The sequence below is a fragment of the Danio rerio genome, chromosome 23 (assembly GCF_052040795.2).
Source record: "Danio rerio strain M-AB ecotype USA chromosome 23, GRCz13ab, whole genome shotgun sequence".
NCBI classification, from domain to species: Eukaryota; Metazoa; Chordata; class Actinopteri; order Cypriniformes; family Danionidae; genus Danio; species Danio rerio.
Genome location: NC_141043.1, coordinates 34456881 through 34474661, shown reverse-complemented (window position 1 = coordinate 34474661; position 17781 = coordinate 34456881). Strand labels below are relative to the sequence as shown.

General features: G+C 33.3%; 1 protein-coding gene across 53 annotated transcripts in view; it reads left to right on the top strand.

Annotated features, from left to right (window-relative positions):
* Positions 1 to 17277, top strand: part of eya4 (EYA transcriptional coactivator and phosphatase 4) — a 178925-nt gene extending 161648 nt beyond the window's left edge. For 27 of the 53 annotated variants that reach the window (XM_087305701.1, XM_087305698.1, XM_087305697.1 and 24 more), the window contains 7 exons: positions 583 to 672; positions 1146 to 1204; positions 1324 to 1484; positions 4092 to 4206; positions 4848 to 4969; positions 7902 to 8002; positions 16025 to 16741. In XM_087305701.1, coding sequence (XP_087161827.1) covers positions 583 to 672; positions 1146 to 1204; positions 1324 to 1484; positions 4092 to 4206; positions 4848 to 4969; positions 7902 to 8002; positions 16025 to 16105 — 729 coding nt within the window. In that variant the 3' untranslated portion in view covers positions 16106 to 16741. 53 annotated transcript variants of the gene reach the window in all.
* The last annotated feature ends 504 nt before the right edge of the window (positions 17278 to 17781 follow it).

The window sequence follows — 17781 nt, the reverse complement described above, 5'->3', positions numbered from 1 at the left end:
TATTTTTATTAATTTTCCTTAATCTGGTAAATGTCTGTTCAGAATTCATAAATAACTTTGAATATAATCATATTAATAATAATAATAATAATAATAATAATAATAATAATAATAATAATAATAATCTCTTTTTTTATGAACTATTAAAATATAACCCCAACCACAATCATGTCGTTGTCATATTTGAATATTAAGTTGTGATTGGTTGTTTTTTTTTTATATCTGCTTACAGCCATTTGCATATTATGTTAGGATGTGTTCTTAATTTGATCTTTAAATGTAATCCAGCTGTCTATACAGATACTCTGTCTCCATCTGGCATCTTAATGAAAAGTTTTATTAATCTGAACTTGACACTGATTTCAAGGATTGTCAGCAGCCTTTAAATTTGCCCAAAGTATTGTAGGTGACAGAACAATAAATTTAATATGCTTTTTATTCAGTGATTTTGTATCAGAAGTATGCCTTATAATGTTGTTAAAGGAATAAAAGATGCACACCAATTTGGTGATGTGAATGAAAGAATGAAATTAGAAATACTGTAAATTTTGTGCTAATAATTTACTGTTTTTGCATTCTCAGGACCCTCCGTTGGCTGTAACTCTCGGGTTAAGGATGGAGGAGATGATCTTCAATCTTGCAGACACACATCTTTTTTTCAATGACTTAGAGGTAAACAAACAGTCTCTCTTCAATAATTCAATAATTGCATTATTGGCATGACAAATGTCAGAAATGTATTGCCAAAGCATTATAAAGTTTACATAAAAAAAACATACATGTGTGTGTAATATATATATATATATATATATATATATATATATATATATATATATATATATATATATATATATATATATATATATATATGTGTGTGTGTGTGTGTGTGTGTGTGTGTGTGTGTGTGTGTGTGTGTGTGTGTGTGTGTGTGTGTGTGTGTATTTTTTAAACATAGTAAGTACATTAAATAGTAGTAAAATAATAATAATAATAATAATAATAAATTTATAAATATATGTGTTTGCAAGTGCATCACTAATGTTTGTATTGGTCTTGTCTCTCTTTCTCACCTGTGTTTTTTGTCAGTGTGTCTATGCGCCCTCTGCTGGTTAAACTGTACAAATATGTCATGTTGATTTTTACAGGAGTGCGACCAGGTGCACATCGATGACGCTTCTTCCGATGATAACGGACAAGACCTCGGGTGAGATTATCAGACCAGTAAACCTAAATAATTTTTCAATATGTTCCGTTAATGAATATGTATTTGAATTTGTGCTTTACTCGTTCGTAAAACAAGGTTGTCATTGTTATTATCAACAGTACTTACAGTTTTGCCACTGATGGCTTCCATGCAGCTGCAACAAGCGCTAGCCTCTGCCTCGCCACAGGTGTTCGTGGTGGAGTCGACTGGATGAGGAAACTAGCCTTCAGATACAGACGAGTCAAGGAGTTGTACTGCACCTACAAAAACAACGTGGGAGGTGAGCTTTCTTTGAGGATAATCAGGGATGGGCAAAAATACATTCAAATGTATTTTTTAAAATAATATACCAAATACCTAAATTTTTACATGTATCAAAATAAACTTCAAAGTACAATAGCCACAACGAGTATCAAAATAAAATACTGTATTTTGAAAATACTACAAAATTATTTTACATGGGAGTATAGCATCTCTTCACTAACCTTCAGTCAATAGACCTATTTGATCAATATTAGTGAAATAAACAATGTTTGACAGCAACGGCATGTCTATGAGCAAGTTTAAGTCAGCTTCTCTGCCACCTCATTCATCTCTACTCCTGTACAAACTTTACAAACTTTTGTTACTCTTTAATTTTAGTATAAATTTCATACAGAAAGTCTTGTCTTGAAAATTATCTCTTTAATCACTGTAAAAACCATGTAATGCAGATAATGAGTTGGAAAACGGTAGTACTGTATATCTCTTCATTGTGTTTCCATCCATTTAGTGGCCAGTAAAACTGACACCATCTCTTAACGGTCTTATATTTTAAAAGAGTGATATATAAAGAGGTTATTTTAATTTTTGTTAACTTTTTTTAATAAATCGTTTTAATAATATATATTTTTTGTAATTAAATTCTTTAATACTTCATGTACAAACATGATTTCTGAAGATGGACTACTAAAATGTCCAGTTTTAGTTATTTCCATAAATGGTGTTTTTTTGCAATCGTACTTTTCAATGCACAACATAAAACATGATATCTGTTTTTGCAAATAAACTCTTCATATACATCCTGCTTCCGTGTAATGGGACTAGTCAGTCAGTATAGACTGAAGTGTTATTAAATAACTGTGTTCAATATACTGGATTGTGCCATCTTTACACAGTCATCTCTCCTCTTCATTAACTATACAGTGCACCTGAAGATCAGCTGCTGGCGTTTGAAATAGCCATTGAAGTATAGTAGGAATCACCACTGTAGAACTTTTTATTTTTTTCGTCTTAATTTTTTGCCTTCTACATCAGCAGTCCATCTCAAACTACTATTATATGTGCAGTACATTTATTCTCCCAAGTGTTTTTCAGTTCTTCTTTAACTGGAAAGGTTTCAGTTTATCTCCTTAATGAACACCTTCTTTAGGTGTTTTGTATGTCTAAAGTTCCTCTGCATTTGCACCTGCAGCGCTGAGACTGAGAACAATTATGTGCTATTTCTCATCCTGTTTTTAAGGACTGATATTTTATTCCATCTTATTTTCTAAGCAAATGTGCTGATGCCAAATTGTACACTATACTGGCGTTATATATTACTGGTCTAGCCATTGTGCAGTATATTGTTTTCAGTGATTGTTGACGTGCTCTCAAATATACCCATGCCATTTGTCTGTTATTTTCTTCATGTGTGTTGCATAATTTCCAATCATACTCTAATCATTGATCACCTTCTTAATTTTCTCTTCTGATCTTAAGCCTAGACAAAAATCTGAGAAAGCATCAATGTGAGGTTGCATTTTTATAAAGTCATCTTGTAGACCTCTTACAAAGTATTTTACAGACACTAAAGTATTTTGATACAAAATACTAAGCCATTTTCATCAAACCTATCAAATACAAATTTAAAAATACTATTTTGTATTTGAAATACGTATTTAAAATACTTGTATCATAAATACTGCCCATCCCTGAGTATAACTTTGAGGATTTGTAGATTAAATCTTGTATTATTTATATACTGTTGTAGAAGTCGTTCATATTTTGTATGTTTGTATTTCAGTTCTCATTTTGATATTAGCTTTATTTTTAGTGGTGATGGTCTTTTGTTTTGTTTTGTTTCTTTGCTTTATTATTATTTAGCTTACATTTATGTTTATTTAAATATGAATGCAGTTTTCTTCAGCTTTAGTTATAGTTTAAGTCATTTTAATTCAATTCAGTTTCATTTTATTATTAAATTTTAAGTTGATTTTACATTTAAATTATATTTTAAGATCTATTTATTTTTTATTAATTTAGGTATATTTTAGTTTTAGATTCCTTAAAATTACCAAACCTGCTGTGATTGCAGAATTCATTTCTAAGCATGATTTGTTTACATTGTATTAACAGAATGCTAAATTATGTTAAATGCTACTCATTTTTCAAATGATTTTTTAAATAATTAAATAGTTTTAAGATTGAAGAATAATCTCTATAAAGATAACTACAGCAATAACTATATTGGTATCCAGTCAACAAAGTTGCACATTATCAGTATTCTGGTTATTATAAGCAAGTTATTTTACAATAAATAAATAAACAAAAATAGAATGAATAAAATAACAGATAAAAGATCTGCATTGTAAGTTTTTGGTTAAAATAGAAAAAGGTTACATTTCCAGTTGAAAATATGAGCCTAATCATAAATAAATTTGCCAGTTTCTCTTTTTATTTTTTTTATTTTTTTGAAAATTTGAAGCATTATATATCAAATAGTCTTGTTGGAAGGCTCTTTAAAAGTATTAAAAACATTTTATGTACATTAGATGTTTTTTTCTTATGTTTATTTTTCATTTATCTTCATGAAATAATATATCTATAAGTTATGATATTTTATTCATGATGTTGTCGTTTTTTTCAGGGTTGCTGGGTCCGGCTAAGAGAGAGGCGTGGCTTCAGCTCAGGGCAGAGGTTGAGGCACTCACGGACTCATGGCTGACCAGTGCGCTCAAGTCCCTGTCAATCATCAGCTCCAGGTCTGTCTCTTCATACATCATCAGCCTCTATCACAGATTAAACAGCAGAATATAATACAAATTAGAGCTGCACATTAATTGTTTGAGCATCGTGTGAGCAATGTGTGTGTCCGCAATAGTCACATTGCAAGATATGCAATGTTGAGTTGGGTTTATAGTTGACCAGAAAGCACTGGTCAAAACGTAAGATTTGTGGAGACACTGCCGAATTTAACCATAACAGAGTAAAAGTTTATCATCTGCTTATCTTTTTTTAGGCTTTAAAGCATTTAATAATCGATAAAGAAGTTTATCAAAGATCAATTGTATTGAATTATTTATTTGATGAAGATTATACAATGTTATTTTACATTTGATTATTCAATGTCTGCACCCGAATGCTGTTAGACTCTCCCCACAATTTATGTCACTTTAACATTTGCTTAATTGTGTTTATGTATGACTGTGGTATCTTTATCATACGTATCATCCCTATCAATCCAAATGAATGGCTTTCCAAATAGAGCTATTTAAGTCATCTGGTAAATTTGTATTTCCATTGCAATATTTATCTCAGAGAAAAAAAAATGCAATGTCAGTTATTTTTTTTTTATATTGTGCATCCCTAATAAAAAATCACAATCTCTCTCTGTGTCACACAGGAGTAACTGTGTTAATGTGTTGGTGACAACGACACAATTAATACCTGCTCTTGCTAAGGTGCTGTTGTACAGCCTGGGCTCTGCGTTTCCCATTGAAAACATTTACAGCGCAACCAAAATAGGTGAGTTCACTTCTGTTTCTTTCCATGTATTGGTACAGAAATATACGAAAGGATATGATATTGTTTTTTTACAGTTTCAATACCTGCACAAATGCAGTGTTTATAATTAAAGGCTAAATTATGTATTTGCCCTTTTGTAAAAGTTATTTAGCCTTTAACTATGTTAAATAACACTCAAATGACCTGTCTTTGACATACATTTTGCCATCATTATCAATCATCAACAACAATAAACAAAATCATTTATTATTATGTCGCTTACAATTAGTTCCTTTTCCAATATTAAAATTGAAAAAACATGCGGAAATGGCTTAATTTATAATGTTACATGGTTTAAAACAAAGCCCGTTTTTAAGAGAACTAGGGCCCACGAGCTGAAGTTGCCCCATGGTAACCGTTAATGTGGCCAGCCACCCCATAGGGAAAATTATGGGTAGGGGTTGGAGAATGCCTTTAATAGAGTTTCTCATTTCTAATTTAACATAACCTTTTGTTTGTTTGTTTGTTTGTTTGTGTTATTGTTGCGCTTTAAAAAAGCTAACTTAAATTAAAATTTTCAATTAAATGTTCAGATTTTTTAAATGGACATACTGTTACTCAATGGATAGAGGACAATGCTCAAGACAATGCAAAAGGATGTGCAGCTTGACTAGTGTGTTCAGCATCGAACTCTGTTGTGTTCTAAATGCAATTGTTAGTTTTTATTCTAATATGTTCATCATAAAATGTATAAATGCATTACGTGATAAAGTATTTAAATTGTACTTTTAATGTAAACACGATTAAAAATGTTTTCTATTTATTCTTAAATATCATTAAATATATTAGGAATTTACCCATGGCAACTTGTAATATAGTTTGTTATGTTTAACTTCAGCCCATAGCCCTCAATCAGGTTTAGTCTTTTGCCCTTCATAAGAAAAAGTTTGGGCATCCCTGGTTAAAAACAACTTTTTTGTGATTCCTTCATGTATTTTTTTAGGGTTAGGGGTTGGGGCATATTTAATGTTCGCAAATATGAGCATTGAACATGCACAAATAATGGAATTTTAATTAAATCTGTGGTGGAAATCATATCGAGTATCAATATTTTTAAGGTATTGTATCAAGCTTAGAAATTCCAGTATTGTGACAACACTACATTCACATTGTTTTTTTACTCTTTTCCGGCAGTCAAGGGTAATGCAGAGTTCAGTCTGATATCTGTGTGTGTATATGTGTGTGTGTGTGTTTGTGGGAGGGCATGTGGATCATGCTTTGGCTCACATTGTAGCATTAAATCATAAATGAAAACAGATCAGGATGAACTGGTCAACAGTCTCATTCACTCTCTGTCTCATCATGGTGAATTGATTCTGATTGGCTGATCTCTCATCATCTTCCAGGGTTTAGGTTATTCTCTCGTTCTGCTTCTTCACGAACAGCCGTTCTCATTCACAGGCGGGTTTCTTCCCTTCTGTGTTTTAAAACAACATATTTCTGCTGATATGCTTCTTCCTGATATATTGATTTGCGTGTAAAACAGATGCAGTTGTTTTATTCAAAGCTCCCTTTGTTTTATATCTGATCTCTGGAAATTTGCTACCGGTTCCTCAAGTCATTCCATATCTATAATTGCTGAAACTTTAAGATTCATACATTTATTTATTTAATTTTTGGCTTAGTCCCTTTATTAATCTGGGGTCGCCACAGTGGAATGAACCGCCAACTTATCCAACATATGTTTTATGCAGCAGATGCCCTTCCAGCTGCAACCCATCAGTGGGAAATTCCCATACACTCCCATTCATTCACTATAGCGCATGTCTTTGGACTGGGAGGAAACCCACTTGAACACGGGCAGAACATCCTACCTCTGCCTAAAGTCTAAGGATTTTTGAAATGTAATATGCATTGCGAAATTTTCTCAATATTTAGATGTTTTTAACTTGCAGATTCCAGATTTTCAAATAGTTGGAATTCAACCAAACATTGTCCTAACAAATTATACATCTTTAGAAATCTTATGTATTTAGATTTCAGATTATGAACATCTCGATTTCCAAAAACTGCCCTGTGACTGGTTTTTGTATTCCAGGGTCACATGAATTTCATTCACTAAAGCACGTATAGGCCGTACATAATGTACCAAAACATGCTGACCCCCTTGATAGTCCATATATAGTTTGCACACACTGTGAATTTCTGCCGGGTGACACAAATTACATAGAATGTGCCACCTGTTTTGCTGCAAATCCACAGAATTCACCTCAATTGCATCTTCAAATAATTAAACTCTAGATAAAAGTTGTGACGACACATTCCGCAAATATACTTGAATGATGACCCCCTTGATAGTCCATATATAGTTTGCACACACTGTGAATTTCTGCCGGGTGACACAAATTACATAGAATGTGCGACCTGTTTTGCTGCAAATCCACAGAATTCACCTCAATTGCATCTTCAAATAATTAAACTCTAGATAAAAGTTGTGACGACACATTCCGCAAATATACTTGAATGATGTGGTGTTCCTTGTTTACCATGAAACCGTACTGTGAAATGCATTGTGAAATGTAAATTGGTGTAGAATGTGCGACCTGTTTTGCTGTAAATCCACAGAATTCACCTCAAATGCATCTTACAATAATTAAACTCAAGATAAAAATGGTGATGACACATCCCGCAAATATACTTGAATGATGTGGTGCTCCTTGTTTGATGTGAAACCATTATGTGAAATGCCATACTCACAATCATGCAAACGCCAAGAACATTACGTTTTTAAGGTCTGAGTTTGACCGTGTGCAAAAGCGACTGCCACTTTGAATTTTCAAATGTTATTATATGCCTCACATAATCACACAACGCTCATCTCTAAGCATGTGTGCATGTCAGTGTGTGTGTGTGTGTGTGTGTGAAGGTTTACATCTATGCCTTGTTTCCGCAGGTAAAGAGAGCTGTTTTGAGCGTATAGTATCCAGGTTTGGCACTAACATAACGTATGTTGTGATTGGTGATGGGCGCGATGAGGAACATGCAGCCAGCCAGGTAAACTCTGACCTCTGACCTTGTCTATGTTGCAGGCAAAGAGAGTTGCTTTGAGCGCGTAATGCAGAGGTTTGGCAGGAAGGTAGTGTATGTTGTTATTGGGGATGGTGTAGAAGAGGAGCAGGCCGCTGCCAAGGTAAAGCACCCGGGAAGCGGTGTGTGACTCTCCGAGTGGACTTCCTCCTGCCTGTGTGTGTGTGCTGTAGCGCTGTAGATCTAGATTAAATGTGGATGTCAGTAGCGGTTGCTTTCTCCTCTGATCATCTGAGGCCAGCTTTTTCCTTCTCAGATACCAAGCAATCTAGAACAGAGCTATTCAACCAAGGTTTTACTCGGGACTCGGGTGTGGAATCGTACTAACTCAGTCTGAGTCCTACTTTATATTAGGTGCCTGTAACTACTATGTACTTGCATAAAAATATTCATCTTTTATGTAAAATACATCCTAAAACCAGCATTTCTCAACTACCATCTCTGCACGTTTTCCATGTCTCCTCAACCAAACATACCTGATTCAGATTATCAGCTCATTAGCAGAGACAGAAAGACCTTTAATAGATGTGACAAAGGAGACATCCAAAACATGCAGTGTTGGTGGTCCTCCAGAAACGTGGTTGAGAAACACTGCTTTAAACTTTTGAGAAGTGGTAAGGTTAGAGTGGTTTAGAGGTGTGTTAAGTTAATAGAAATACAGTTATGGCTAGGGACAGGTTTAGTGGCATGGGTTGGTTAATTTAAGAGATTGTGTAAAGGAGGTCGCACAGTGGATGCGCCACGACAGTTAGAAGTATCACATATCTGACGCGCACATGTGAATGTTATTTAATATGAAACTATTCAGGTGGCACTCTTTGGCACGGCAGAAATATGAACAGTATCCTGAGTCGTAGCTGGGCGCAGCTGCCAAGTTGCGGTGCCATTGTGCGTGCCCTGATAGAAATCTTTGTTTAGAATTTAAAAATGCATGGCGCTGCGTGGTGCAGCCTAGCACATCTGGTGTGCGACCCCCTTCAGAGTGGGATATTGTTATGGATACAGACAATTTTTAGTTATATGGAAGGGGTTTAAGGTTTGGTTTAGTGTGGGATACAGTTAAGGATTGGACATTTTTTGGTGGTATGGGTGGAGTTTAAGGGTTGGTTATGGGTCGGATATGTGTAAGGCTATAGAGACTGGATTAGTTGTATAGTTAGGTTTAAAGGTTGGAAAAACATCAGTGTGCGCACATCTAGAAAATTCTTGAAGGCGGGTGCCAAAGTTAATAGAAAAAAATCCAAAAAATCATCACGCTGCCACTTTAGCTCTCAAAAGACAAATTAAATAGGACAACTTACATTTAAATCTACAAGGTCATCATCAGGTCACAGAGGAAATACAAGAAAAAAAGCAAACTCTACATTTGGATTTTGACTTTTTTGTAATTATATGTGTTTATTTATTTATGTCTGTGTATATATACAGTTGAAGTCAGAATCATAAGCCCCCCTGTTTATTTTTTTCCCCAATTTCTGTTTAATGGAGAGAAGTTTTTTTTTTCACATTTCTAAGCATAATAGTTTTAATAACTCATTTCTAATAACTGATTTATTTTATCTTTGCCATGATGACAGTAAATAATATTTTACTACACATTTTTCAAGGCAGTTCTATACAGCTTAAAATTACATTTAAAGGCTTAACTAGGTTAATTAAGTTAACTAGGCAGGTTAGGGTAATTAGGCAAGTTATTGTATAATGATGGTTTGTTCTGTAGACTATCAAAAACAATATAGCTTAAAGGGGCTAATCATTGTGTCCTTAAAATAGTGCTTAAAAATGAAAACTTATTTTATTCTAGCCAAAATAAAACAATTAAGACTTTCTCCAGAAGAAAAAATATTATCAGACATACTGTGGAAATTTACTTGCTCTGTTACACAACATTTGGGAAATATTTAAAAAAGAAAAAATTCAAAAATTCAAAATTCAAAAGGGGACTAATCATTCTGACCTCAACTGTACTTTTGCAGTCATTTTCTGTTGTTATTTTTCTCGATTTGTGTATTATTCTTATCTACGTACTCATTGGTTAATTGGAGTGATTATTGTTGGCAGGTGTAATGTATAGAGTTTGACTTGAGAGTATGACCTGATGAAGACCATCAATGAAACGATGTCCTAATAAATTTGTCTTTTGAGAGCTAAAGTGGCAGTGTGATGATTTTTTATTACTTTTTCTTTAAGGCTTGGACAGTTAAGAATAGGCATTGTAATATGGGTTGGTTTATGGGTTAGTTCATCATTAAGGCTGGGATATGGTTAAGGTTGGGGACAGGTTTAGTGTTATAGGTAGGTTTAAGTGTTTGTTAAAGGTAGGTTTGTGGTTTGGGTTGGTTAATAGAGAGGATTACGTTTGGGATACAGTTATGGTTGCAGATCAGGTTTTGTGGTATAGGTGGCTTAATGTTTAGTTAATAGTTAAATCTTAAGGGAATGGGGTAGGTTTAATGCTTTGAAAATGGTCAAAACTAGGATACAGTTATGTTTAGGGACTGATTAATGTGTAGGTTGGTTAATGGTTGGATATAGTTAAGGTCAGGGACAGGTTTAGTGGGATGGGCTGGTTAGGATGTGGTCAGTATAGCTATAGTTGAAATAAATTACAGAAATGAAATATGCAAGTACATGTAAAGATCATTTATAGTAGTAAAATACACTTAATATAAAATAAGACTACTTAAACTCGTGTCAAGCGAATCTCCTGTAGAGGGTCTGTTGTACATAAAGACCTAGTTGAATACTTTTGTTCTAGAAAACAACATTTGCAGAATTTCTGAACAGAGTTTGTGCAATGATGTCTTCATGTACACCAACATTTAAAAGTTTTGGGTCAGTAAGATCTTTATGCTTGTTTAGAAAGAGTTCTAAGTTCTAATCTTCTGTTTGGCAAGGATGTGTTTAATTAAATAACAGTAAATACTTTTTTATCTCAAATATATCTGTTTAATATTATTCATTTATTACAATGATCCTGAAAAAACAACAAAATATTAATGAGAACAACTTATTTCAATATTGAAAATAATAATAATAAAAATAATAGTAATAAATGTCTCATGAGCATCAAATCATCATTGTAGAATAATTTCTGTAGGAATGTAACTTCTGTTTTTTTTAGATGTATCTTTGATGAGCTAAATACTTAAATAAACTTTTGATAACCTTTTTAAAAATCTTGTTGACCCCAAACTTTTGATCAATTCTGTATGGCCAAAAGACATGTGCATTTTGCGAAAAAGTTGTTTCTGTTTCGCAAGGCTCACTGCTATGCTAAAGGATTTGTAAAGGGTTTTTTTGAAAATGTTTTCTCAGCGATTTATATAGAATTTAGATTTTGCTGATAGCGTATTACAATAAGGATGGTATTTGTTAACATTAACACATTTTTTTACATCATTTATTACTTCAAATATTTATTGCATTAATTAATCTAGGTCAGGGTTATTTTAGTAGCACTAAGCAACTGTTGTGTTTTATTAATAGTCTAATACTCTAGTTCAGTATAAAACTTTAGTTTAAGTTGAGTATATGGCTCAACATTTTTAGTTTTTAATAGTAAGCCTAAATTAGATGCATTTCAACATCTATTAAAATGCAACATTTGAAGTAAAAAAAATGAATAATAAAATAAAATAACTATTATATAATCATTATTATATATTAGAAATTTTCACAGTATATCTGATATTATTTTCTTCTGGAGAAAGTCTTATTTGTTTTATTTCGGCTAGAATTAATTCGGCTATAAATTTTTTAAATAGCCATTTTAAGTTCAAAATGATTAGCCCCTTTAAGCAATTTTTTTTCCGATAGTCTACAGAACAAACCATCATTATACAATAACTTTACTAATTACACTATCCTGCCTAGTTAACCTAAATAACCTAGTTAAGCATTTAAATGTCACTTTAAGCCGTATAGAAATGCTTTGAAAAATATATAGTAAAATATTATTTACTGTCATCATGACAAAGATTAAATAAATCAGTTATTAGAAGTTAGTTATTAAAACTATTATGTTTAGAAATGTGTTAAGAACAAGCTTTTCTTCGTTAAACAGATTTGGGGAAAAATAAACATGGGGCTAATAATTCTGACTTCAACTGTATAATAAAAATTAACAATCATAGACTAATAAATGTTGTTAAAGCAAATAGTGTTAAAGTGAACCATTTTGTGAAGTGTTATCCATCTGATGCAGAATGCTTTACTAAACTCTTTATAAACCCTATGTGGTGCTACTTGTGGATTAAGTAATGTATCAGCCTGTTTTTTCTAGTATTTCTCTTTTTTTCTCAAGCCTTGTGGTTGCTGGAACTCTCACCTCTTTTACAGGAATTAAGGGAACTGTTGTGAACTAGAGCAAACTTTAATAATAGACTAAATCTTAGCAGCTGATAAATTTTTCCTCAATAGAGTGAATTAACATGCCTGCTTGGAAAATGACAGACAGTTGGTACGTTTACATGGACATCAGTAATCGAATTATTGACCCTAATCTGAATATGACAATATTTGGATTAAGATGTTTTTTTTCTAATATTGCTGTTGTACATGGTATATAGTGCATAAATCAATTAATGGTTTCCATTTATCATTGTAAAAAAATTCTGTGTTTCACTTAATCGATTTGTGTTGGGACAACATAAAGGAATTAAGTTAACTTAAGTAGATTGAACGTAAAACAATTAGGTTGCCCCAAATAATATCAAGAATTGTGTGGTTTCAGCTTATTTTTAAAAAGTTGTTTTAGCAAACATTATTTTTTGAGTGATAGTTGTTTCATTTTTCATTTTACAAAATCTTCAAGTGCACTTCTATAAGACGGTGGTTACAAATTATTGCCTAAAGCCATAATCTTTTGTTTGGCCTTACAAAAGAGCCTTACACAATGATAATAGTGTGATTTAAGGTGTGTAACGTGTAAACTTTATTTAAATTTGTGTTTACTTAAGATTAAGTTAGATTTAATCTTTAAATTAATCCAAAAACTCAATCTACGTCATAAATTCATCATACTGATACTTTAGTATTCTGTCTTCAAGGGTTAGTTCAACCACCCAACAATGTTAATTTTGTTGTTAGTTACACCTCCAAGGCCTTCGTTTATCTTGGGAACACAAATTAACATATTTTAAGACAGCAGAGGCCTGAGACGTTCAAAAGTAAAAAAAAAAAAAAAAAAAACCTTGTCAAAATGTGATTTCAGTGTTTCAACTGTAATTGTATGAAGCTCCAAGAACACTTTTGTGCACCAAAGCAACAACTTTGTTTGCCAGTGTCTTTTCAGATCAGTGTATGCGTTTAATGTGGGCAATAATACGATGCTTGTTGTATTGGAGGCTTAGCAACTTTTAGCTTGTTTGTACCTAAATTTGTTCTTACTTCAGTTGCACCGCATGTTCTTATGGCAGTATGAAGGCGTAAAATGATACGTAGTCAGATTGAATGACGTAATACCCAATTAAAAACCTTCGAATCATTAAACTGCTTTAAAATTCAGCATTTGTATTTTGCTCCAAGAAAATCCCAACACACCGTAAACACAACTGTCCAAAGAAATATAAACGACAATTTAAATTTTTATAATATAGGCTACATTACATTAGAGTCAGACACTATAACAGACGAGGCATATACCTGCATCGCAAGTCATGAATGTACAACAAGTGATCAAAACATTCAACTTAAAACTCAGTCGTGAAGAAATTCTCATTTTAACTGATGCATACAATTAACACAAAGTACTCCTTCAAAGAAAGTTAACCTATTCTTTCACAAACTGAAACAATATGAGATCTGGAAGGATACTGTAAGTAGAGGGAGACGGTTCTTCATTATTGCAAGCTCCTCATTGTAAACTAATCTCACTGTTATCTCTTTTCTACCATTTATACAAGAGTAGAGGCTGCTGTAAATATTAAGTTGAACCGGAGCATTATATTTAAAGTGCAAATGAAATAACCATATGATTTTGTTAGCTCACATTGCTAGTTTTGTGGTGAACAGTTCATCTGTGCATATCATTAAGAGGAAGTGCGTTTTCAGATTTCAATTAAAAATTACAAGGGGACATTTTTTATCTCTTTTGTTTTCAGTGAAATTCTCAGATTACGTCTATCTAAGGTATTGGGCGGGGCTTACATACTTAACCACGTCTCTCCAACTGTCAGTTTTGACAACAAACAGAAATAGCGAGCAGGAAGTGTCTGTTAGGTTGTAACAACTCTTTTAATACCCATTTCCTGTTCTTTCTAAATAAAATGCCTACTTTACTTAATCCAAACAGCTGGCAGTAGAAAAAAACAAAGCACACCGACTGTTTTTTCATTTAATATTCTGTTTCTTTAGAAACTGCGTCACAATAAGAAAAAAAATGGTTGCAACTTCCACTTCATGTGGACTTTAAACTAGGTTCAGTGGTGCAACACAAAAATATTTAGTAGTGTGTAAGTGGTAACTTAGTTACTCTTTATATACCAACTCGGCTACATTTTAACTTGTGTGCTCCTGGTGCAAAAGGCCATGATGAGGAAGAGAAAACATTGGCAAACAAAACTTTTTTTTTTACCATTTTTATTGGTGCACAAAAGTGTTCTTGGAGCTTTTCAGGCTGTTGGAACAACATGAGGGTGTAGGGCTGGGCCTATAAGACAACATCGATATTTATTGACCGAACACTATTGTCAGTAACAGTAAAAAAAATATCAGTTAGAAGTTATGGTATGAAGCGCTATAGCTTTATTTAAATGTGACTGCTGAGCGCGCGCCTTGGAAGGAATGCCAATAAGCTTAAGGTTACTTCCAAGTGAGACGCACGGCTTTGTGATGTGCACATATGACTCAGGCACATTTTCCAGGCGCACCTAGCTGAAAATATTTCAGAAAGTGGTGTGCGCACCGCAGTTCATGTAAGTAGAACTAACCAATCTCCTTCACACTTTGTATGCAACATACATATTTCTGTAATAATGACTGACTCAGACAAACAGAGCCCCCAAACACTGCAGTGCTTTTTCATTCTCTTCATAAATACAGAATAGTATCGGAACCGCTGCAATGGTTTGTCCGTTTGTCATTCTCTGAGAAAACGGTTGATAGTCGTGAAGTTATTAGAGACGCCAGAGGAAATGGAAAACCGAATGCACACGCTCACACTTTTCACATGCTTTTAGACGCAACGTGAACAGACTCCGGTTGGGTTTTGCTACCTCAGGTCAGAATAACAACAAACAATTGAGTGCCATGACAAGCAGCAGTGAAGAAATTGTAAATAAAAAAGGATTTAAGGTAGTCACCAGAGTGGCTTTTTGGTTTCTTTTCTTGTGCATAAAAGCCACTAGCACCCCATCAAGATTGTTTAGCATACAGAGTAGCATATCACAATTTGTAATGTTGCACTATTCATTAGAATAATGATGATTAGTTCCTTTACTTGAAAGCTCAGATTTGATTATCATAATTTGTTTTGTTAATAGAGTTTGAGGTTTACTGTGTGATTTATTGTAGACGCCTTACAGATGTTAAGCTACCTTAAAATTTGCTCTGATTGTTCAGCGTTTACACTTTATCATCGTACAAACAAGTTTGAGTCTCTGTAGCACTAGTTTTATTTTATTATAAGATATAACAGACAGGTTATTTTTATTTTTTGTTTTTGACTATTAAAACTTTTTGCCTTAATAATGTTAGTAAATTAAAATAAAATTATAAAAATTAAATAAAATCCTAATATTCCTAAATGCATTGTAAAAAATATTCATTAATTATTGATACCGAATGATATTAAACATTATATCGTGATCTTTTTTTTCCTGTATTACCCAGCCCTGTGAGGGTGAGTCATTAATAACAAAATATGAACTTTTGGGTGAATTTACCCTTTGAATGAATATCAGAATAATGTTGTCCATGTAAGCGTACAGTCTGAAAGCACAGATATTCTGTATTTCACATTTTCTTCATCTTTCTGTCTCCTTTCAGCACAACATGCCCTTCTGGCGAATATCCAGCCACTCTGACCTGCTTGCCCTTCATCAAGCACTGGAGTTCGAGTACCTGTAACACTCGACACCTGTATAATAGGCCTTTTTTGTACAACTATTTAAGAACAAGAGTACACTGCGATCTCTTTTTATGTTGTTGTTGTTGTTGTTGTCGTCTCTTTGATTATTTTAAAGAAATCTCTGGCTTTTACGATAACTCTGCACTGTCTTAAGAAGACTAGGACAGACTAGGAAGTGGAGAAAATGGGATTATTATGGTCAAACCAGGCTTGTAAAGAGCTTACTAAGGTCTTACGTCACACACACTGCATTTCACGTCTGAAGGAGGTGAGTTCTTGGGTCTTGAAAACTGCATATATCCTCACCCTCATCTACAGGAACATTATTCTCTGTCTATATTGTAGACTTCATCTCCACTTAAACAACTCGAACGCTGTACTCTAAACCCGGAGCATTTAGAGTAGACATAACAACTCATGTAAATTATTTTACAGGTACTGGATTAAACACTAAAGAACGCTGTGTGGTTTCACATGGTATCGTTTTGATTTTTCCTGTTTTTTTTTTGTTTTTTTTTTGTAAGTTTTTGGCAAAAAAAGGAAGTCTGTGTATAATTTGTTGTGCCTTATAAGATGTTTTGTGTGTCAGTTTTTATTTTGAGAATGTATGTAGATAAAAATATGTAAACATTTGAGATTTTCTTGAGTTCTCTATTTTCTGAATCTTAAAAGCATTTCATCCGCTGTCAAGACTGGTGCATCTGAAGGAAAAGCATTTACAATACAAAGATTGTTTTTTTAATTTGTACGAAACTCGTTAGTATTTTGATTCATGACAGATGGGAAAGCAAAATAAAAGTCACACAGAAAAAAAACCCAAAAGGTTTAATGAGGTTACACATTTTTGAGCTCCTATTATGGGTTTTTGAAAATGCCCAACCAAGCTGTGTAACACAACTCTAAGTGAACGAAAACATCCAGCTGAGGTTTCAAACTAAAAAAAAACTATATAAACTATTTTATTCTATTGATTCTTTAACGAAATAGCTGACTCAAGAGTCCAATAAATGAATTGCATTGGGTTCCGATCTTTTGCTTGAGCACGTCAACGTCGATATGATACATCACCAAATACAGTGCATCTGTAGAAGCATAGTTGAGTATATGCTGCTGTTTAACTGTATACGTGCTAAGGAGCAGTTTGGGAACAAATAAATTGCTGAAGGAATCATATGGGAGTCATTGGGATAATTAGGTAAAAATAAATGCATATTATAGAACAATGAAAGGGTTTTTTGACCTTGCAGACATATCAGCTTGTTACTCAAAACCAAAATATGACTTTTTTAATGCATAATAGGGGCACTTTAATGTACATATTGTGGTGTAATTTCATCCTGACAGACCTGATTGTAAGGCTATAACCAGAAATATTAAAATAGCATGTTCAAAATTACACTTGTTGTTTTGACGATATTAAGGGGAAAAACAAGTATGCTATTTATGGGTTTACATCCTCTCAAAACAAACCATGATGTCAGTCATTTTCCAGCTCGACCAATAGCGTGAATTTGGGGGTGTGGATACACAGGCTTGCTCAGAGTTTTTTTTTTTTGCACATCTGGGATTATGTTTGACACATTAGAAATTCAGGTTTACCCACAGAAGTGTAAACCAAGCTAGGAAGAGTTGCTGAAATACGCAGAAAAAGATAATAGTAAAAATGGATAATGGT